Below are 22,934 nucleotides of genomic sequence, written 5' to 3' on the forward strand. Positions count from 1 at the left end.
AATACATTTTCCCATCAAATCCTTGAGAACCAATTGGATTTCTTATTAGAGTTCCAGCAGATTACGGGGTTTGTTTTTATGAACTCGTGACTTAGTGTACCCCCAAAGGAAAAAGCCATATTTGATGCTGGCGCCAACACCTCCACTCAACCTTTTCTGGAATGCCCTGCTTGAACTGTAAATTAGAGAATCACAGTAGCTCCCCCGAAAACCCTAACCCCTACCAACAGGTTGTTAGCTTTAAGGCAGGCGAGATGAATCTTATTTTTTTAAACCAGATAGTACAAGGATTCGAACTTCATGATTGTTGGACCAAAGAGGATCCGTGATCCAATTTTTCAAATCGGGTGTTCTTTTTTAGACATCTATTATTTTAGGTGTGTGGTATTTGTCTATCTTGAGAATACGTCTAATCCAGGTATACCACTCCTCCGTCATGCATGTACTTAGCAAGGTTAAATATCGTTGTTTAATTTTTTTAGATTCTCTTTACTCTAAACTCTGTTAATAATTGCTAAACTTGATCAAAAAACGTATTAAGGATATACCTTGAGATTTTTCTTGTGCAGAGCAGAGATAATAAAGATCGTGTTTAAGATATATAAGATTAAGTAGGAGAATATGGTAGGATAATAAGTAAGGAGAATAAGTTGGAACATACAGTAGAGGCTTACAGCTCCCTAAGCATTTGGGTTCTTGTTTATTTCTGTTTTACCCAGGAGTGATTTTATCGAACAAATAGTGCTAGAATATCGGCTCATTTGAACGGAAATTAAATTTTCTAGTGTGCCTTTTAAGTGACCAAAAATATTAGAGGGTTGCTAGCCCCCCTCTCACGCCTCTTTTCCCCTCAAAGTCGCCCAGTAAAAATTTTGAGATAGCAATTCTTGACGCATAGTTGAAAGGTATAATAAATATTCCTTTGGAGATAACATAACCGCCCTACAGCTCCTTGGGAAAGGGCTGTAAGTTATGAAATTTACCCATTTTTACATGTAGTATTCGTTACTTGGAAGTATTCAGACATTTTCTGGGGGGGGGGGGTATATACTGCTGGGGGTGGGTTTTCACAACGAGAATTTTCCATGGGGATTGAAGTCTTCGGTGGTGAACTTTCCAGGGGAGATTTTAAAAGGGAGAAATTTGACAGAATTCATATACGACATTCCTTTGATTTGTCTAAATTTCTATTTGCTGACTCAATTTGCGCATAATTAGACCCCGTCTCCGTGCCGATAAAGGAAGGCCGATGGCGGTGCAACGGCAAAAATTTTTCCGCGCTGCCGCTGGTTAGATGTCGGTGGCGCTTCGCTGACAAGGTTATTGTTGACTGCAAACATTTATGTTTCGATCTGTCATTCTCAAATCCCAGCTTTTACAATAGATTTGGGTCTACTCATGAGCTAGAAAACTTCGCGAGTCGCTGGCTGGACGATGGTCTTCTTCGTTATTCATCTAGAAAGGTATCTGGTAGAAACGAAATGGCTGCGATATTTCAGAACCAGCTGTGTATTCCTAACAGAATTAATTATCAAAATTAGTAGGATTTTCTTTTTCATCGAGCAACCGTCACCATGGAGTACATGGTCAAATTCTCACAGGAGATTTGAGTATTTTTTTTATCTTTTTAATGTCTGAACGCAAACGAGTATTACTCTTTATAGCGATTACATAATCACTAGGATTTCATTAAAAAGTGATGAATTGTATACGTAATTAAATATCAAACATTGAGTTGAAACTTTCAAGTTTTTATGGAGAGAAGGAGATGTTTAGGAGACTTTAATTGTGTGCTTTGGGGAGGGATATTTTTCTGTTGTCCTTACACTGAGAATTTATTTCTTTTTTATGCCCACCGTCCGAGAGGCTCTCTGGCGGTAAAGGGTTGAGGTAAATCAGATAGCTGTAAACGATTGAAAACCCAAATTTTTTTCAGACCCCTTGTGCAGACAACAAAGATTTCTCCATCTTACGAATTTCGGCTGGACCCCCTTATGAAGATATTGCCTTCAAGATTGTAAGCCGAGACTGGGAGTATTCCTATAAACGTGGATTTAGGTGTCAGTTCCACAACAATATATTTCAACTATGGTTCCATTTCAAAAAATATAGATATAGAAGATGATTTGTATTTTATTTAGTGCGGATTTGAAACTCTTGTAAATGTGTATTTATCATCCAGACTTTTTTTGTATAAATAAATTCTTTACCTTTAGTGCTCTTTGATATGGGTTCACAGTATACTCCTAATATTACTTTTCGTCTTAAATATCTTTAACTGGTGGCTTTTTTTTTCAAATATGCGAAGGCCTATCTACAATTAGATTATACTAGTTCCGAGGTTTAGCTAATCCCTAGTTTTCATTAAAAAGTGACAAATTGTATACCTAGTTAGGTCACGAGGATCGAATTGAAACTTATGGAAATTTTCTGTAGACCGAGACTGGAAGTCTTCCTATAAATAATTTAGGGTGGTCTCGGGTGAGTTGTGTTGCGTCAAGATCTTGCTAGGAGTAGTTCAATTTCAAATAAAATCAAAGGAAAGTGATTTTGAGATTTAGAGAATGGTACAATATATTGTAGATTGTATGCTATATCGATATATTCTTGATATACTATGTACATACTTAATCAATATTATCGATACATGATCGTATTACAGTGGTTTTATTTTGGCTAAGTAGGACTATCAAACTGGTTTACTTAATATCCATAAGAATACAGGCCTGTTTTCAATTAGTGGATTATTTTTACACTCTTATGATAAAGAGCTTATGTAACAGAATGGCAAGTCCTGGCTCGAATTGATTGAGCCACTCACGAACGACTGAGACTCTTGGCTTACCACAATGACGAAGCTACTGGACGCCAGAAAGAGCTGAAATGCTTGAATCCTGTTACAAGCAAATAGGTAAGTATGATAAAATTAGAAATTGATCTATCATCATATTTTCCTTCGTTCAGCCTTATCGTAGTGCTATACTTACACGAATATTTGGAGTGGTGATTAGATTCTATTGAACTAACTATCCTTGCTTACAACCAAAATCCCAAAATTGTTCTTTTTAATTGGAAGAAGATGATAAGGCTTTGACGATGGAAGGGTTAAAATTATTAAAGCATAAGAAGAGTCCGTTTCACAGGGATAGGGGTGGGAGCTCCCAGCAGAGGGAATTGAGAGTCAAACGATTGTGAAAGTGGAGTTTTTGCAAGATTAGAGCTGTGTACTTTGACTTATACATAAACTACAAGCTAGATTCCACATATAGGATTCTAAAAGCATATTAAAGAATCATTAACAAAACCACAGATAGGAGTATTTGACATAAATTGATATATTAATTAAAATCAAGAATGATATTACTTATTGACTATGTTTATTTGTAATGTATTGTTTATATGCATCTAGAATATTAAAGTATTCAAATAAACAATCTTTAAAAAGAAAATACAGAAAACATAACGAAAAAATCATGATTTCTTGGACAGTAAGTGTACATGCACGGTTTTTTTATGGAGACCCCTTTGTACCACATTTATAGACTTTTGAAAGGCTGAAGCATATGCCCGTGCAAAATTGATTCCTCTGTATTTACAGCTTCTTCTCCGATCACCTCTTTTAGAATCCCAAAATGTTGTTCTTTCAAAATGTTGTTCTTTTAAATATCATCCATTGGCGCTCGAAGGACCAAGGCTTGGGAGGGGATCAAATCCCATCATTTTTTCAACATAAAGAACCTAGTCAAAAATGAACCATGACAGTTCTCAGCAAACTCTTAAAAAACTTGAGCTTGCTAAACGTTCTTTCGGCAGCAGCAGCTGCAACAGGTGCTGTCGCAGCCAATTTGCAAAGGCGATTGGCTTGCATAAGCTGGAGTTGCCGGCAATTTCCTTCATCAAGGACTTCTTGATGCAGGTAGAGCCGCGCCAAAATTGAAACACAACTTCAAGCTCTATACGAAAAGCAGTCGAATCTAGAGGTCTCTCTTGGTTAGAAAAAAAAAAACGTTGTTAGCTTAATATCTGCAACTGAAACCCTTTTTTTAAAGGAGGCTAAAGTTAGGATCAAAATGGCTAAAAATTGACAAGGCAAGCCTTAAGTTTATCTACATTATTATAGTCAACCTTTCAAGCAGGATCCTAAAATGTTGTCTACACAACTGATACATTGAGATCTTGGCTAGTCTCTGAGCTCCACTGTCAAAACTAGATGGTTCTAGTCGCCGACGATGATATCTGACGAAATCTGCCTCTGGATCGACTTCTCTTATTCTGGCGAACACTTTTGCACTGTCAGTGAAACTGTTCATTTCATCCACCGAAATTCTTTCGGAGAGATTCTTCATAGCTTCAAGTATCTCGATTGCGTCGATGATGTTGATCTCCTTTTCTTCAAATTCTTCTGTTGCTACCCTGATCTTGTATATGGTTTTTTTTTTCATGAAGATGAGGCAAGTGATGAATTCGAAGTTTACAATCTTTTTAAGAAGGCCGCCAGCTTGTGCCTTCAACTTTGCATCGGTGTTCTTTATCTGTTTCGTTTCGTAAATGACTGAAACCATTGCTTCAAAATAAGTAACTACTGCTTGTATTGTTTCAGCCCTTGCAGTTTACCGAGTCCGTAATAATTTTCAAAAATTATAAATTGTTGCTGTGAAAAAAATGTTAGCTTTTCTATACAACTAAAACATTAATAGTACACACAAATTTCTTAAATATGAATTGACATAAGTGAAAACTGACCAAAATAAGTGCATACTAACAATAGGGCTTCATTTGTTCAAACATTGATAAAACTACAAAATTATTTAGAAAACCAAGTTTCAACTGTCCAGCATAGTAACTTTAAAAGATGTCGTAAAGAGAGTGGCCTTCGTTCTCATACCTCTATTGACATGGAAGTGCGATGGAATAGCATATTGGAAATGATTGGGTCTGCAAAAACGTAGGAAGCCTGGAAATTGTTTGTACATTCGACGAATGCAACGATTCTATTAGGAGTTTGGGTCAATCTGCGATTTTGTTTCAAGTTAAAGCTTTTTTGTGTATTTACGGGTCTTTTACCCACTTTCATGTATATTTGACAAGCTTCGAGTTATTTTAATACGGGCTGCTATTTGGACCATGTTGGTACTACAAGGTAAAGGACCAGTCGACTTCACTATAGGTTTGAAAAGCAATTGGGGCCTGTTGTTCAAAATATAGGCGTTCCATGTGCCTTTCACTTCATTTCGCATGAAATGAAGTGTCTAGCGTTAGTCTTCATAATGCGAGGCAAGTGACCTATCCTCAAGGGTAGTTCTAATGAATGTTACAAATTTTCCCTCAAGTAATGCCAATACCATTGTACCCCTATGTGAATCAATTATATTTATGGAATTGTTGCTTACAAAACATGTTTAGCAGCTGTGAAGAAAAGTTATAATTTTTCTCATTGCAAAAAATAATTTATAATTTTTCTCAGTGCTATTAGGAAATGCACATGTTTTTTTACTTATTTTCCTCAATGCTATTGGCCCAGAGCTATTAGAACGTCTATATTGTTTTTTTTTGTTTTTTTTTTCAACCCGGGGTTTCCATCACCTAAGGACTTTCAGATATAAGGTTTAGGAAAATCAAACTAATGTTTTTCGCAGACTCTTTTTTTGTGAATGAGGGTTCCCTTTGCCCAGAAACTTGCATGTATAAGCTTTCAGCAGTTCGGGGGAGAAAATGATAAGGGTCTTTTTACAGCAGCTGTTAAATCTATTCGCGGCCGTAAAACTATTCTTCTAGGCGAATTTTTGGCGCAAAAACAAGAAATAAAAACAACAACAAAACTGCAAATTCGAAAAAAGTGAAACCCAACTAAGGCACTTAAGAATAGTTCTGTTCTATACTATGCCTCTCTTTTTAAAACATTTTGTACTTTTTAATTGATTTTTAATCAAAATTCGGTCTGATTTTGACCAATTTCTATCAAATAGATGTTCACCTACCAAAAATCTAAACCTCATTCTAAATTTCATAAAAATTTATTCTATTTAACAATGGTATAAATAGGAAGAATCAGACTCTTGTTTTTAGATTCACGTATCCCACACCCAAGAGCCCAAACTGCTAATGACAAATAATAATAAAAAAAAAAAGAAAAAAAAAGATCCAAGAATGATTTAGGCAGACTTCTCAAACATATCACTATTTAACACTCGCAGTGTTTCCCGTACTTGCATTACAGCTCCTCTTTGTTGGGTTTAACTTTACCATCTCTGTCGTAACTCTTCAACTCGGTAGATGCGTTCTCAGCAATGTACTTGATGAAGTCATCTAGGTCTCTTCCTCCCTGCAAAGCAAGACATTTCTTCAGTAAATTTTACGTTATAGACCAAACAACAGTTCAAGTATTTATGTATATATATATTATGTATATACAACTACTACTACTAACAACTCAGACCAGCACAAAGGCACTTGAGGCCAACACAGCTGCAAGCGGTCCTCCTCCATCCCAATCTATTCAAAGCCTCCCTCTTTACACCCTACAAGGAATTCCAGCATCCCTTAAATCTTTCCTCACGACATTCTTCCGTCCCAACTGGGGACAACCTACTTTTCATTTGGCTCAAGACATTTCTCCGAAAAGGAAAATCTTTAGCAATTTGACATCCATCATCCGCAGAACGTGCCCTAGGCATCCAGCGAAGACATACAATGTTTGGCACCTACGGGGCATCAGAAATACACTTGAGTCTTGAATTTTTCCACAAGTCTCTCCGTATTTTACCGTAGTTATTTATGTTTTACCTGAATATGCACACTGTTGTGACAGAGCCCATCATCCTTCCATACACGCAGCGAACATGACAGGTTTGACATCTGCAGGGTTTCAGCGAGCCCTCTTTTAATTTTATCTGGTACCAAGTACATGGCATCAAAATTTGTCAGGAATCTTTTCAGTTTTCACTGAAGTTTCTCCATATTTTATAGGAATTATTATGTTTTAATAGAAGACACGTTCTATTCTAGCAGATCTCGTCAGCTTTCACATACAATCAGCAAAGACAAACAATGCTTGCAACATAGGGAATTCCCGTTAACCTCTCTTCATTCGACTTTGTTCAATACCCAGCACGTGGCACCAGAACTTTATAGGCATTTTTTTTCTTTTTTAAGCAATCTCTTCATATTTTATTGGCGTTTTTTTTTTGACATTTTACCAGAAGACGCCGACTATTTCGACACAGCCCATCAGCCTTCGCATGCAAGCAACAACGTAGCATTAGAATTTTACCAGAATATCAAAAGATACAGACTATTCCAACAGAGCCTATCAACCTTCAAATTTATGAAGCAAAGTTATACATTGTTTAGCATGTACAAAGTCCAAACTGTACAGAGTTACAGGCATTGACTGACTTGAAAAATGAAAAACATCCAAGCACTAAAGCAGGACAAAGAGACTTACTCTATATTGCACAGGCTTGCCACCTTTAGGCATCCAGAAAAGAGTGGGGAAGCCAGATACATCAAATCCAGTAGGAACATCGTTTGCAGTGGCATCAAATTTAGCAATAACAACATCTTCTCCTTTCATCTAAAAAGAGTATAATGTTCAAATTTAATAACATAGATAACAAATTGATGAATAATAACAAGTTGTTTGTTTACACTGAATAAACAAATACATTGATTAGAAGCTTGCCAGCAGATAGAGCATATATTACATTCCCTGTGAATGCAACAGAGAGGAAGATAAAGGGGTCATCCAAGATTGGCCCCAAGAGCTTATCCTCCAAAATACTAGAGAATACGTAGTAAATCATGAAAATTGGAATCATAATTGACCCCTTTTTATAAAGATGATCGGAGAGTCCATATGTTATTTTGCCAGCCTTTTAAAAGCATTTTCAAGTCCCAAGTTATAAAACATTTTTTAGTTACAAGCGAAGAAAAATTGAAATTAAGAAATTACCAAGTATTATAACTTGGTAATTTCTTGGTAATTGATGGATAAAATTGAGGATAAAATTTGAGGATAAATTGAGGACAACTCTTCCTGCAAAATCGATCTCTTGATGGACTTTGGGGCAAAGACAGAAGAACCACTATTGCCAGAAGGGCGCAATAGATGCATTTCATCCTCTTTTCGAAGTAGCATATATTCTCATTTCTCTCCAAACCCTAACTGTATTCTAGTCCTCAATTATACCTTCAGAAAAATTCCCGGGTTGATCAAGAGAAATTTAAACTTTCACAAATTAAAATTTAGTTAGTCTAGTTCGACTAGGCAACAGTGCAATTTCGATGGCAATAATTTTGATTCCCATTGAATTCACGTCAAAGCTCTCTCCTCTCTGATCCATTTCCTACACTATTTGGTCTAGAAAGTAACTATATCTGAAAGGTATATACATCTCTTTGAGAGTGCCACATGGCAACTTCTGGAGTGAAATGGATGGCAAGCACAGTAAGGGTACCATTATAATCTCCATAGTAAAAACTCATTGACTGGAGCTTTACAATACCCCTTTAATTTGTTCCCCTTCCCAGCCCCCTTAGCAGCCGAAACTTAAAGATGTGTTTTGAAAAGAAACTTCCTAATGAACAAAAAATGTTATTTATTAATTTTCATGTGCGAATCAACTGAATAGATACAGATGATACCATAAACCTTAGGCCCCTTAGTTAAGTGACAAAGTTGCATATATTTGTAGGAAAGTTTAAGGGAGGTAGGAAGTAAAAACTTATATAATATCACATTAAAAAAAAACATTAGGTTCCTAGTTCTATTGCCTAAATTAAAAAAAGATATTCTTGTAAGGTTTACTCTGTATGTCATAAAAAAAAGGAGCAAAAATTATTAAAAACAAAGTTTTCTTACGGAAGTAAAGAGCGACGTTGAAATTTAAAACGAAACAAAATTATTGATTCATGAATTACGCAAGATATACCGACAAAACTAGCTTAAATAAAGTGGTTCGTGATGTTTCCCAATATCTGTAAAATTTTAAATCTAGCACTTTACTGACAACAGAAAACTAACTCAATAAAACAGAATTGGGAGTAGAAAAGTCCTTAAGTAGCCTACAGAAAATAAAAGACTAATTTATAAGGCTCTCAATAGTCTTTCACCAGCCATGAAATCAATAAATTTTTGTATACAATCTTAATTTTTCAAAAAATTAAAGCAAGCTGAGTTTTCAGTAAAGCGCTAGTTTTTAAGAATTCTATAAACATGGGAGAATATCACGAGTCAGTTTACTTGAACTAGTTTTACTGATATGTGTTGCATAAACTACGAAACAATGACTTTTGTTCATAGAAATAAGGATTGGTAATAAACCTAAACAAACTCAGATTTTCTTAATCAAAACTTGACAATGTTTTAGGCCAATTTGACTTAATCCACTTGTCCTTTGGGCACCAAAAGATTATGATTAATTATGATTATACGATATCCCTCCGTAATTCTTAACGTTTTTCATAATCTAGTCATTATTACTTTTTTTTAATCTGAGACTTCTACAGAAATCCCTGCATTCAAAATAAGCAGTCTACAAAAAGATAGTGTATTTTTTCACCAAATGGCTGGTACAACAATACCAACAATACCAACGTGTCTTCTGGTTAAATCGAAAATTACGAGCACAAGTCTTAATTAGTTTTCTTATCGAAATAAGAAACTCGTTATTTACGGTAACAAGTCTTCCATTTTTAGTTCCATTCCGCATTATTTTTTACTTATTTTAATAGTGTTAACAGATTGCTTACAAAAATAATTTATGCTACAAGCCATTGATGTAGTTAATACCGAGAATAAATATGTGTATATAATTCAGAAATGATGAAATAAATGAATTACATCTTATACCATTTATATAGTGTAACTAAAATGATTAATAAAGATTAAGTCATTATTTGGTTTTATCTATTATAGTAAATCCTTCACAATTTATTAAATATAGTTACCTAGGTTGCAATTAATTAACTAGACAATTTATGACTGTCAGTCTTCCTGTTAATAAGACAGAAATAAATCAAATAGATGTCAAATCTAAAGGAAAGGAAACATCTGTATTTGGAAAAAACCATTAAAAGTAATTTTGACCTATTAAATAGAAACATCTGGTCTAGAACATTCCTAGTTATGTTCCAAAAACTATTTAAAATAGGGAGCATTATATTCAATAGTTAACTGATATATATTTCTTATAGAAATTTTACCTTTACATTGGAAAAAAAATGTCAATTGATCTATTAAATAGAAATATAGCTTTGAAATGTATTAGGTTCGCTTTGACCAAAAATAAATAAAAACTTGAATAATATAATAAAAATAAACGAACTTAATTTTTGGTAGCTACGAAAGTCTTGAATAATAACTAATAAACCAAATACTAAATGGTCAAAATTTGTGTTTCCGTTGAACATCCAAAGCAAGAATGTGAACATAAGTAAAACATGTAACAGCTTGGACTTTTCATTTTATTTTCATTTTTTTTTTTTACTTTGTTTCATTTTGTTTTTATTTTTCGTATAGTTTTAACTTTGCTAAATACGACTCAACCACTGTATTACCGCCTCAATTGACTAAGATACATTCAAAGATAGCTGATTCAACAGAAAAATGTTGATTTAAAATTTAAGGAGAGTTACACGGGCATTACTGCGTAAGCAGAGTTATGCAGAGTTACAGTCTAAACCGATGGTGCTGATCCCCGGTTTTTTTGCACTTCACCCTGGAAGTGCAATTGGAAAGACAGGGAAAAAAGACCGAGAAAAAATATGCTGAATTACTCCCCTAAATCTCCCCCAAAGTACCAAGAACATCAAAATAAAGACAGTTTTTGACCAGTTTAGGTTTCTACAAACCAACAAACCGCAATTTTCTAGGATTTTCTTTTGGTTTGTTCCAAATTATAAAGTTTTTAGGGTAATATCACATTTTCGTCATTGTTGCCACGTTGAACTGTGAAAAATAAATACACGTTGAACTGTGAAAAATAAGTAAAAATAATTAGTTACATTTGACAACGCTTATCAACGAGTTACACGAAATTTACATCCAACTCATCTTACCTTAGCACCCAATTCATCAAAAATAGGTGCGAGTTTCTTACAATGTCCGCACCAAGGGGCATAAAATTCGATAAGAACATCTTTGCCCGACTTGAGAATAACATCATCGAAATTCTTGGCAACAGCAACGGTTACAGGACCGTCTTGAGTTGGAACTGGCTCAGATTTAATGTGAGGCTCAAGTTTGCCTTCCTTCAAATCTTTCAAGAACTGATCAAAGGCCTCCATTCTAAAAAAAAAGAAAAAAAAATAGCAAATAATCATGCAACCAAATTTGCAGGTCCTACATTACTTTTGATTTTAATTAAGTTCACTGAAAACATGAAAAGGCTTATTTTAAGCCTGATATGTCAAATTTATGAAAATACATGAAAAGCATAAGCTTTCAGAGGCGATAGGAAGATAAAGCACACAAATACACAAAAAGTACAACATTTTATGGCATTTCGGATAAAAATGACGCTTCTGTGACATATAAAACCTCCCTCCCTCCTGAAAACTTGGATTGTCATCCATTTGTGATAAATAGACACTAATAAGAATTAACTAAAAAGTTTTAGGGATACCACACCAACGTCTCAAGATATGGTTTAAATTCATTCATAGCATTGACGTAGAATGAGAAGAATACCACCCCCAACAACCCCATGCAAAGTGTATTGTATTGTATCAGATTAACGACGCTTCTTGACTACTAAGGTCCTTGCGTCGGCCCTGCAGTGCATTTCTGCAGCATGATTCGATCTCTGGGTCCCGGATTACCAAGCTAAGGTCAAACCCAATGCGCCACCACAGGACTCATGCAAAGTGTTTGAGGACCTCCCCTTTCTTTTTGAAAATTTTGAAAAATCATTTATTTACAGGTAAAAAACCATCTGTTTTTGTCACGACACACAAGCACTGAACGATATTTATATCAATAAAATGAAAAGCACTGACTTTCTTTATGCTCTAGCAAACACCTCTCTGAGCCTTGTTCCATTGCAAATAATATTTCAGTGGTTTTGTTTCGCAAGAAAAGGCATCTAAATGAAGATTAGACATGATAAGAAAAATAAAAATCGTATCGGTTAAGTTTTCTCCAAATTTCTGGTTTATCAGTATATCCTAATGCTAAAAATCGAAATTCAAAAAAGAAGAAAAAAGATATCAGTCAGACTTTTCGTATTTTTTCATTGACGCTGCGAGTTACATTTTAGCAAAAGAATTACAGATGGAATTTTTACATTGTTGTTCAATAAACTCAAAAGTTTGGAGTTATTAAAAAAAAACCGTTGTTCTACTCTGGAAACTTGCCCATTTGTTAAATATTTTGTTAATAGACATGATAAGAAAAATAAAAATCGTATCGGTTAAGTGTTTCTCCAAATTTCTGCTTTATCAGTATATCCTAATGCTAAAAAAAAAAATTCAAAAAAGAAGAAAAAAAGATATCAGTCAGACTTTTCGTATTTTTTCATTGACGCTGCGAGTTACATTTTAGCAAAAGAATTACAGATGGAATTTTTACATTGTTGTTCAGTAAACTCAAAAGTTTGGAGTTATTAAAAAAAAAAAACCGTTGTTCTACTCTGGAAACTTGCCCATTTGTTAAATATTTAATAAATCTGGCATAGTATTCAAATAAGATTATTCCATTCATTTTTAAACAATATGTTTGAAGCGTAGAGAAATATTATAGAGGGGAATAAATTAAATTTTATAAATTTCTTATGTTGGCTACTGACCCTTTTCCATAGACCTTACTATCCTGAAAACATCTAATCCTATTGGCTATTATAAATTAATCTTTTGGAGTTTCTATCAATTAGAGGGCCTACTAGCCGAAAAGTAACGGAAATTTGTGATGCTTTTAATCATAGCCCTCTGGAGTTTCTTTTAATTCGAACATCTACTAGTCGACAAGTATGTGATGGTCTTTGAATTATAGCCCTTTTGAGTTTCTGTTAATTAGAATATCTACTAGCCGACAAGTAACAAAAATTTGTGATGGCCTTTTAATTATAGCCCTTTTGAGTTTCTTTTAATTAGAATATCTACTAGCCGACAAGTAACGAAAATTTGTGATGGCTTTGTTTATTATTTTTTTTTTTTAATTAGTATTTTTGTCAAAAAGTAACGGTAATTTGTTATAGCCTTTTAATTATAGCCCTTTTGAGCTTATTTTAATTAGATTATCTACTAGCCGACAGGCAGCAGAAATTCATGATGGCGTATTATTTATGCCCTTTTCAATTTTGTTTTCATTGGAGTATCTACAAGCCAACAAGCAATGGAAATTTGTGACATTATTTTTTCTTTGGCCATCCTAGGTGTGTAATAGGGTACTTGGGAAAAAAGCTTGGCATAAGCTTGGATAAAAATGGATTGGCAACGCTGTTTTTTTGTCTTATCTAAGTGTAATCCAAAAATCTTCAAAAATCAGAGGAAATAAGTATCAATCTGCTTACCTGCTTTGCTAATAAGTGACCCTATAGAGTGGTGTATTACCCTAACTCGCATTTTTAAGGTCAATCTTGTTATTTAAGGACTATTTTGTTTGACCTTGTTTTAATTAGCCCACGTGTACGCTTGGTTTCAAAATTAGCGCGCGCGCAATGTTGTTACTATTACAACGATAGAGTTATGGAGAAAAATAAAGGATCGTCTAACACAGTTGCCCAAAAAAGACCAAGACATTCGCCCAAAAAAGGTGTTGATGAGTGCAAAGGTTGTGACTCCAAATTGCAAGAAGGCGATTTTGCATTGCTTTGCGACTCATGCGAATCCTGGGTATGCATCGTATGCTTGGAAATGACAGAGCCGGAATACAACTTATTCACAAAAATGACTCGGAGGCTCGGGTCACTTTGGTTCTGCGCCGTATGTAAACAAAAGAAAAACACGATCAACCAAGGGCTGACATCTGCAGAAATTAAAGATATTTTGAGGGGTGAAATTCAAACGTCATTTAAGGCGATGGAGGATAAATTTTGCGCTTTATTAGAGCCTATCCAACGGAAAGTAGCTGAAATCGAGAATGACCTGAAAAATAAGTGCACACTTTCCGACGTCCAGTATTTTACCGAGAACCTAATAGGGGTGAAGTTTCAGGGCTTGGAAAAAAGCCTAACTGAAAAATTTGTGAAAAAGGACGAGGAAATCAGTGTCAGTAGCTCGAACTTAAGTTCATTTTGTGTCAGATATTGTGGAAAAACAAAAAAACCTGATCGTGTTTGGTTTAGCTGAAGACGCTACTTTGTCATCTCGTAGACAACAAAACGAGACCGATTGCAAATTTTTCAACGACAAGCTACTTGTACTTTGCCCTGCGAAATGTAGCTACTCAGTTAGACTTGGTAAACATACGCCTGGTAAGATCAAGCCTATTAAGTTGATGTTCAAGACACCGGTAGAACGTGATACAGCTTGTTTCTTTCTGATGTCCGAGACTGCTAGTATCAAAGCTACATACCCCTTGTTCAAAGTCTCTCATGATCGTACTACGATTGAACTGTTGGAAAAAAAGAAGTACGATGCCCTGAAACAGGAGCTGAAATCGAAATTGGACGCTGGCGAAACTAACTGGAAAATAAAACGTAGCAAAAACAGACTAACCCTCGTGAATAATAACTCTTTTCGTGAAACCCCAAATAGCTACGCGAGCATCGAAGAGTGACTCCCTAAAAAAGTTGAAGTGTCTGAGTGATAAATTTTTGGTGACATATACAAATGCAGACTGCCTGTCATCTAAATGGGAAGAGTTTAGTGAGCTAATAAAGCAACGTAAACCACATTTAGTTGTTGTTACCGAAGTTTTACCAAAACATTTCAGTGACCCGTCTATTTTTTTTCAGCCGCTACCACAATATAATTTAGTATCTAATAATTCAGCTAAAAGAGGGATTTGTATTTATATTCATTGTTCTATTAAGTTTTCTGTGGTTGTTGATTCATTAGTAGACTCAGTGTCGGATTGTCTTTTGGTTGGTGTTAAATTGCCTTATCATAGTACTTACATGTGTACTGCAGCTTTTTATCGTAGTCCTACTGTGAATTTATCGAGTCCAGTTAATAATGCCAATATTCTAGCGTGTATTTCTCGTCTTGTTGGTCGTAGTTCAAAGTTCCTTATTCTAGGTGACTTCAATTTACCTTTGATAGATTGGAGTGCGCATAGTACGAGTTTGTCCACTTCATCGTATGAGCAGCAATTTTTAGATAGATTGGATGATCTGTACTTATACCAACATATTGTTAGGCCAACTCGAGCCATTATCGTAGTCCTACTGTGAATTTATCGAGTCCAGTTAATAATGCCAATATTCTAGCGTGTATTTCTCGTCTTGTTGGTCGTAGTTCAAAGTTCCTTATTCTAGGTGACTTCAATTTACCTTTGATAGATTGGAGTGCGCATAGTACGAGTTTGTCCACTTCATCGTATGAGCAGCAATTTTTAGATAGATTGGATGATCTGTACTTATACCAACATATTGTTAGGCCAACTCGAGCCAGGAATGATGCTATTCCATCGATTTTAGATCTGGTTATTACCAAGTCAATCGATGATATTTTGAGTGTAGATTTCCGTCCGCCTTTAGGTAAAAGTGATCATGTTGTGTTAGATATTTACATGAATATTGATGCTCAACAGAGAGGTTTTGAGTTTTATCGGCATGATTATGCTAAAGCCGATTATGAATCAATGCGACAATTTATTTCGTCTATTAATATCATGTATGAACTAAAAAATAATCATGTTTCTCCGGACACCGCGTTTGATTTTGTAAAAAAGGTGTTGAGGGAATGTAGGGATAAATTTGTTCCTTTGGTGAGGAATTTTTCCGGTCGCAGAAATAATCCTAAACTTCCAAGACACATACTCCAAGCAATACGTGAAAAAAATAGTCTTTGGCGGTCTTATATTGAGTCACGACATAGTAAAGTAGTCAGACAAGGGCATTTGGATACTCAGTTGCAAGAGGATTCAGGTGAATGGCATGCGTATTCACTAGCGAGAAACAAGGTCACTCGGCTTCTTAGGGCTAATCGTGAAGAGCTTGAGTCGCGTATTATTCACTCAAGCACCGCATCACCTAAAATATTTTGGAAATATGTAAATAGGAATAAGCCTAACCTTGCACCATCTTCATCTACGTTCACACATCAGGATACACACCAAAAGATTGATAGTGATTCTGAGAAGGCTCTTATTTTTAACCAAATTTTTTCTTCAGTTTTTCTTAAAACACAGCCAATTCATTCAAATGAAGCTAATTTTGCATCTCAAGTAGAGTCGATTGCGTCGCCGGACATTCTTGTTCCATTTGATGATTCAGGTTTCTCATTGACTGAAGTTTATACTATTCTTATAAAATTGGATACGTCTAAAGCGCCGGATATAGACGGTTTCCCGAACATAATGATAAGACAAATTGCTCATGAAATTGCAGAACCACTTACCTATATATTTAACTTATCTTTGGCGCATGGACTGTGTCCGTCAGGGTGGAAGAAGGCCTTGGTAAAGCCGCTTCACAAAAGTGGCTCCAGGTCAGATTTTAAAAACTATCAGCCAATTTCAATCACGTCTATTTTTTGCCGAGTGATGGAAAAGTTGATTGTTTCACGCGTTCAAAAGTATTTTGACGGAAATCATCTTTGGAATCCTGCTCAGCATGGTTTCCGAAAAAAATAGGTCTTGTAATACTCAGCTTCTTGAGGTTACTTTGGATTTTCAACGTTTTGCCGATTTAGCTATACCCTTTGACTGCATTTACATCGACTTCTCGAAGGCATTCGACAAAGTCTCAATACCCACTCTTCTTAAAAAATGTGGAGCTTATAAATTGGGTAAAAAACAACTGCATTTATTGCTGATTATCTAAATGGACGGACTCAGCAGGTTGTTGTTGGTGAAGCTATGTCATCCTCAATTGATGTGTTAAGCGGAGTCCCCCAGGGTAGCTGCCTGGGTCCAATTTTATTTTGTTTATTTATTAATGATCTGCCTTCCTCTGTTCAGCATTCTACTGTCAAGATGTTCGCGGATGATGTAAAACTTTATCTACCAGTACGAGACCAAAACGATGTGCAACTTTTGCAGGAGGCTCTCTAACTTATTGGTGCGAATCTAATTCCATGTTCATAAACCCTTCTAAGTGTGTTGTTCTACACTATGCTCGTAAACTCCCACCTGTGCATACTTACCAGCTGTCTGGCATACAAATCTTCTAACGAAATAGTGCGTGACCTTGGTGTTTACTTTGATACCCAATTAAAATTTGATAAGCATGTTTCGGAAATTGTAAAGAATGCGAATTATCGTTTATCGTCTATAAGGAGAAGCTTTAGTAGGTTCAACCTTCGTAATTTCTTACTACTATACAAATCAATGGTCCGCCCTCTTCTTGAGTATAATACTTCTGTTTGGTTTCCATTAAGTCTAACGGATGAGCATAGGATAGAAAAGGTTCAGAGAAGGGCCACTAGATTGGTCCCATACCTTCAGCGCCTTTCTTATCCGCAGATACTTTCTAGGCTTCAACTCCCGTCGTTGAAGTTTCGTAGACGTCGCAATGACCTTGTAAATGTGTTTCGTATAATTAAAGGAGTGGATGATGTTGATCCAAATTTATTTTTTAAATTTAGCCATTATCACTCTACTTGTCAGTATGATTATAAATTATATCTCCCAAAACCACTGAAAAAAATTGGTCAATTATCTTTTGTTAGTAGAGTTGCCGGACCATGGAATGGTTTGCCTTTGGAGGTTGTCGAGGCAGAGAGTGTTCGAAATTTTAAGAGTGCATTAGTAAATACGCCTTTTTATTTAGACGCTTTTGTTGTGTAGTGTCGTTTTATTTAGAAGTTTTTGCTGTTTAATTTGTCGTTGCCAATTTACTTTAGATTAGTATTATTATTTTGTGTTTTTGTGTTTTTTGCGACAAGCATTAATGCTTACCGCTATTGTAATAATAAATAAAATAAATAAAATAACATGTACAATTAGCAGACCCATCTTCTTCATTGAAGAAAAAAGCAGATGGAAGGTGAATCTTATCAGTGTCAAATTAAGAGATGTAAAACCATTTCAAGAACTCTGGAAGCATGGTCGCAAGTGGAAAGGCATGACCTGGGTTTATTCTACAGCACATTGAAATACGGAACTCAGAGGAGGCACTGGTTTCAGCAGCGTCTCAATGCCGATTTGTCTTTCTGTCCCATTATGCAATAGAACAGAGTCATGGGCATATATCATTAAAATTCACAGAATTAATTTCTTCTAGAACAAGGAAATTCTTGAGATGATGAAAAGCCGCTTCTTTTATATCTCATTTTGGAGCTATGGATTTCTGAACTTACAGAACAAAAACATATTTTGCAATATTTTTCAATCATAACTTTTTAGTTCCCAAGGTAAACCTCATAGTCCGATTGAGTGAGAGGCAAATCTCTCATAAGCCCTTATTAAGATTGTATAAAAATGATGTCAGTTCATTTGTTAATAGACAAGTCTATCTGTCATTCGTCCATGCGTAATTCCATAGGGCAGAAGAACTAAGGTAGATAGTCATAAAACTAAGATAGTCATAGAACCTATAGTTTTCCTTACAAAAGGTATATTAGCAAAACATGTTTATATAAAACTGCAACAATAGAGCTGTCATTTTAGTCAAAATTCTAAAATATACGAATCTATTCGAAAATGCATTTAATGCCAAACAACCCCTAAATTAACCAAGATTGGTGAGTAAATACTAGTGTGGAATCAATGCGTAGTCCTTTACTACTAGCTACCCTATTCCAATCGAACACTTTACACGTAATGCACAACCTTGCTACTTCAAACTTGTTTCATTTGCTCAGATGCTTTGTTTTGAAATAGTTTATTAGCTTGTCACCACAGTTTAGGTTGAACCTGTGAAATTAAAATAGAAGTCAAAATTCCGGCAAAAAGTTTAGCAGATCTATAAAAGGGATTTCAGAAACTAATTTTAGGGTGAGAGAACTTACGAAAATTCTTCCTTCATAACAAACTTCAAATTCTGGGCATTTCGTGCAGCAATTTTTGGCTTGTCTCCAGTAACGTAGTCAAAACCAAACTCATTCAATTCCTGTTGGAAATCATCCTTATCTGAGATGGCAAAAGTAAAGTCATCCTTGTAGTTTTGAGCAATTTTCATTATCCTATTGCGCCAGTAATTGGTTCCTGAAAGCAACAACAAATATCAAAGGTGTTACAGTTGTAGTTAATAATTTACAGGGACAGGCACGTACACAGTCATCTATTCCAAAAGAGAGAGAGAGAGAGGGGGAGGGGGGTTCCATCTAAAGATTATTAGAAAGATACAGGGAAAATAATGTCATTTGAGACAATACCAAAGGTTATCTCCCCCTCCTCACCTAGTTGCTTGCATAAGGAGAGTCTGGATAATTAAGCATAAGTCTAGGGTAGTATAGGTCCGCAGAGGTCTTAACCTTGAGAGATAGTGGGGAGACTAGAAGCAAAAGAGCACTTTTAAGCCAAAATATTCCTTTCCCAAGGACATTCTTAGAGAGAATACTTCCTGATCTTCAGACGTTTATGGTTCAATAATAGCTTCCGAGGCCCTACATGACCTGAACCCGACTTTTTAGGGACCCTATAGATAAAGCAAAGCATTTGAAACTGGGAACTATCATCTCAAATAAATGCTCCCATGCCATGGGACATGATAATGAAGAATAAGTTGCAATCTTTTAAGACATAATGTTCGATTTCTATCATTGACTGTATAACCTCAACTAATCAATATAACAAAGAGGGGGCGGGGCTTAATGAAAGTTAACTTTGCACATACTCCATTACTGAAGCGTAGTATTTATTTCAATTACTGCATAATGTTTACATGTAGTTTTGGTCTTCTCAGGTACCCATTCTCCCGACAATCCTCTGTGTATATTCAAGTAAATGCCAACAACCAATATTCTGTACATTTCCTCAAATAGATAAAAAGTATGCTAAAATATCTAAAACTAGCAAAAGAATCCCTTTCTAATTTCGCCTATCTTTATTTCAAGGACTTCATTAGATTAACCGAACGCTCAAATAGGCTTGTAAAAAGAAGAAAAAACTTAACATTAAACATAATTTTTTCAGGAAAAATTTAAATTCTTCCGCATTTTTTACACAATCCACAGCATAATAAGCAACAGCCAAGGGGATTTAAATCAAGCAACATTGTCACTTGTCAAGCAGATGATAAGTACAATATAATTTTAATCAAAACCAGTAATACTTTTCATACTTGCTTCTGTTTTTGGGGAGGACTTGATCAGACTAGCATCTGAAAGGTTCAAAGAGGGTTCTAAAAAGAACAAAAAAATAGGTTTGCAAAAAGAAAAAAAAACTTAAATAAAATCAAACAAGATTATTTCCCAGAAAAAAAAAATTACCTTTTGCATTTTTGACATAATCCACAGTGTAATAAGCAACAACCAAAGGGGCTTTAAATTGAGCAGCATTGTCATTATTTCTATGGCCACAGAGGCCATGATAGTTACTCTCAATCCAGTTGTTCAAGTCTGTCTTGTCAGCGGGTCCTTCGTACACTAGGTAATCTGGTTCAAATTTGGACTGCAAGTGCTTGGCACGGAACAGCACCACATTATCCCTTAAAAGAAAAAAAAACTTACAAAAGAAGAGAAAAACTAACGAAAAATAGATAACAACTATGGCAAATAATTGAAAAACGCATGAAGCCATACACATTACACGAGCACGGGCATCGAACGATAACAAAGTGAGTTTTATAAAAAAAAAGCTAATTACCCATCAACAAAATATAGTTTAGTTTTTATTTTAAGAGGTTCAAATTTGGACAGCAGGTGAACAATACAGTAGAACAATACCATGTTATCTCATAAAAGAGAAAACTAAGTTTATGATACAAGTAAAAAAAAGCGTTGAGGTCCACCAAAGTCCAGTGGCACATTGCCCCACCCCAAAAAAAGTTTAAAAGCGCATAACTTGTGAATTTAGCGAAGTTTATAGAAAGAATAAGAAAAAGATTCAATCATCATAAACGTTTGATGCTATCCCTAAATCTTTAGACTATTTGCCTACAGATCCATCATTGTTGTGGAATCCCAAAAGCCAAATCTCCAGAATGTCTATGCCAAAGATCCACCCCCCCCCCACCCCTCACCAACTGACAGAATAACTAAAGACACATTTAAGTGTGCAATACGAAAGGAATATTCCACTTTCATTAAAGCACTGTAAAACGAGTATAAATTATGCTCTATTTTGCTGACTGGAGAGCACGGGATACAGCATGGAATGTTATTCTGGGGTGGGGATGAGTGACTTCAATGTTTACTTTCCCGCATATTTACGCATATCCCGCATATGTCAAAGAAAGGAGCAATTTTTGGGCTTTTGTTTCTTCAAAAGTATGTCAAAAATCTTATTTGGCAAAAGCTGTCTGCTGAGGGAATCCCACTCCTCCTTCCGGAGGTATGTCTCTGACTATTCATACTATACCTTCACACAAGCGTGAAATTCACCATTGAAATTAGTCTATCTCCGTACAAATTTCCAAAGAAATAGAGTAGAGGCACTGGGAGAAGATGGCAGTAATTGGAAAGTATCCTGTACTTAAATTACACAGATGAAATGCCTGGATTTCGAACGTCAGGTATCATACTACAGAGTTAGTTTAAAAAAAGGGAATAAAACAGGATGATTAGGTGATACTAGACACGTTTACCATAAGTCCTCCTTTGGACGACATATTCTCCTTTTCAACCCTCGTCCTCCCCCTTTTAAGAAAAATTCGGACTGTCCTTCTTTTAGTGCTTGACTAGTACAAAACATGTAAACCAGGATTCTCCAATAGAACATTAAATAATAGTCAAAATGAACATTCATAAATGAGATGTATAACATTTTACTCATTAGGACAGAGCTTTCTTGTCGTGGAATATTTAGAGATGATATCTACGGAGAGCAGGGTTACGTTGTGCTCAAGTTTTGCACTGAACTGAATTGGCATAATATATGTTCAGTGCAATCTTGAATAAATAACCAATTTTTCAAGTTTATTTCTGCATTGGATAAAGGACATTGTCAAAGGTAAATTATATGGATACATAGAAGGCAATTGGTGTGAATTTCATTTTAATAATATAGATTAGCTGACAAACCTTCGAGGTGATTAGATCTCTTCATCCTTAGTTAAAGCTATTTAAACATGAAAGCAGCACCACCAACACTATTTTTTAATATTGACCAGTTAGAAAAATGCCACAAATATCAAATGTCTTCATTTCTTCGATTAAAAATAACAAAAATATCCTCTCTTCCTTTGAACAGATGTCATCCTTTGATATATTTTCATATGGTAGCCCCTAGATTAGTTAACAAGAAAATTGACCAAATGACACTTGCCTAGGTGGCAGGATTAGTAAGGATGGATGCAGTAAAGGCTTTAAAGGTAGAGGTAGATTACACTTGAGAAAATGGGAAATAGCTGCCAGGTCTAAGAATAGGATAATAGAAACCACAGTAATGACAGTGGTCAAGTATGGCTCTTGAGCGTGAATGCTTTAAAAAGCTGAAGAAGACTTCAGCTTTTTAAAGAACAGTTATTATCCAGAGGAATTATCAAAGGATAGTTTTAGGCACTCACTTAACTGACTGAATAACGAAAAATATAGCTCAATCCCAATTTCTGTGGCTATAATCATAGGAATGCTAAGGTGGTTAGGCCACGCCTTATGAATGGAGGATGAAAGTGGCTAAAAATCGTGCTTATTGATCATCTATATGGTGAAGATTGAGGTAGATATACTATATTCTTTCCAGGGGAATTACCTAAGGGTATGTTTAGGTAGTCCTTTGAACGAATGCA

The 22,934-nt window shown here is 35.4% G+C and overlaps 2 protein-coding genes across 2 annotated transcripts in view; one reads left to right on the plus strand and one right to left on the minus strand.

The window, feature by feature from the left end:
- The window catches only part of LOC136038098 (splicing factor Cactin-like), a 36,370-nt gene extending 34,155 nt beyond the window's left edge, over window positions 1–2,215 (plus strand). The window contains exon 10 of the mRNA XM_065721108.1: window positions 1,937–2,215. Within this exon, the coding sequence (XP_065577180.1) occupies window positions 1,937–2,125 (189 nt within the window). The 3' untranslated portion in view covers window positions 2,126–2,215. The remainder of the gene's footprint in view (window positions 1–1,936) is intronic.
- Window positions 2,216–5,995: 3,780 nt separating this feature from the next.
- The window catches only part of LOC136038099 (protein disulfide-isomerase A3-like), a 33,760-nt gene continuing 16,821 nt past the window's right edge, over window positions 5,996–22,934 (minus strand). Inside the window, exons 4-8 of the mRNA XM_065721110.1 lie at window positions 20,476–20,693; window positions 19,054–19,249; window positions 11,059–11,287; window positions 7,445–7,573; window positions 5,996–6,322 (exon numbers count right to left, since the gene is read on the minus strand). Coding sequence (XP_065577182.1) covers window positions 6,212–6,322; window positions 7,445–7,573; window positions 11,059–11,287; window positions 19,054–19,249; window positions 20,476–20,693 — 883 coding nt within the window. The 3' untranslated portion in view covers window positions 5,996–6,211. The remainder of the gene's footprint in view (window positions 6,323–7,444; window positions 7,574–11,058; window positions 11,288–19,053; window positions 19,250–20,475; window positions 20,694–22,934) is intronic.

This window comes from Artemia franciscana, chromosome 17, assembly GCF_032884065.1.
Source record: "Artemia franciscana chromosome 17, ASM3288406v1, whole genome shotgun sequence".
Lineage (NCBI taxonomy): Eukaryota > Metazoa > Arthropoda > Branchiopoda > Anostraca > Artemiidae > Artemia > Artemia franciscana.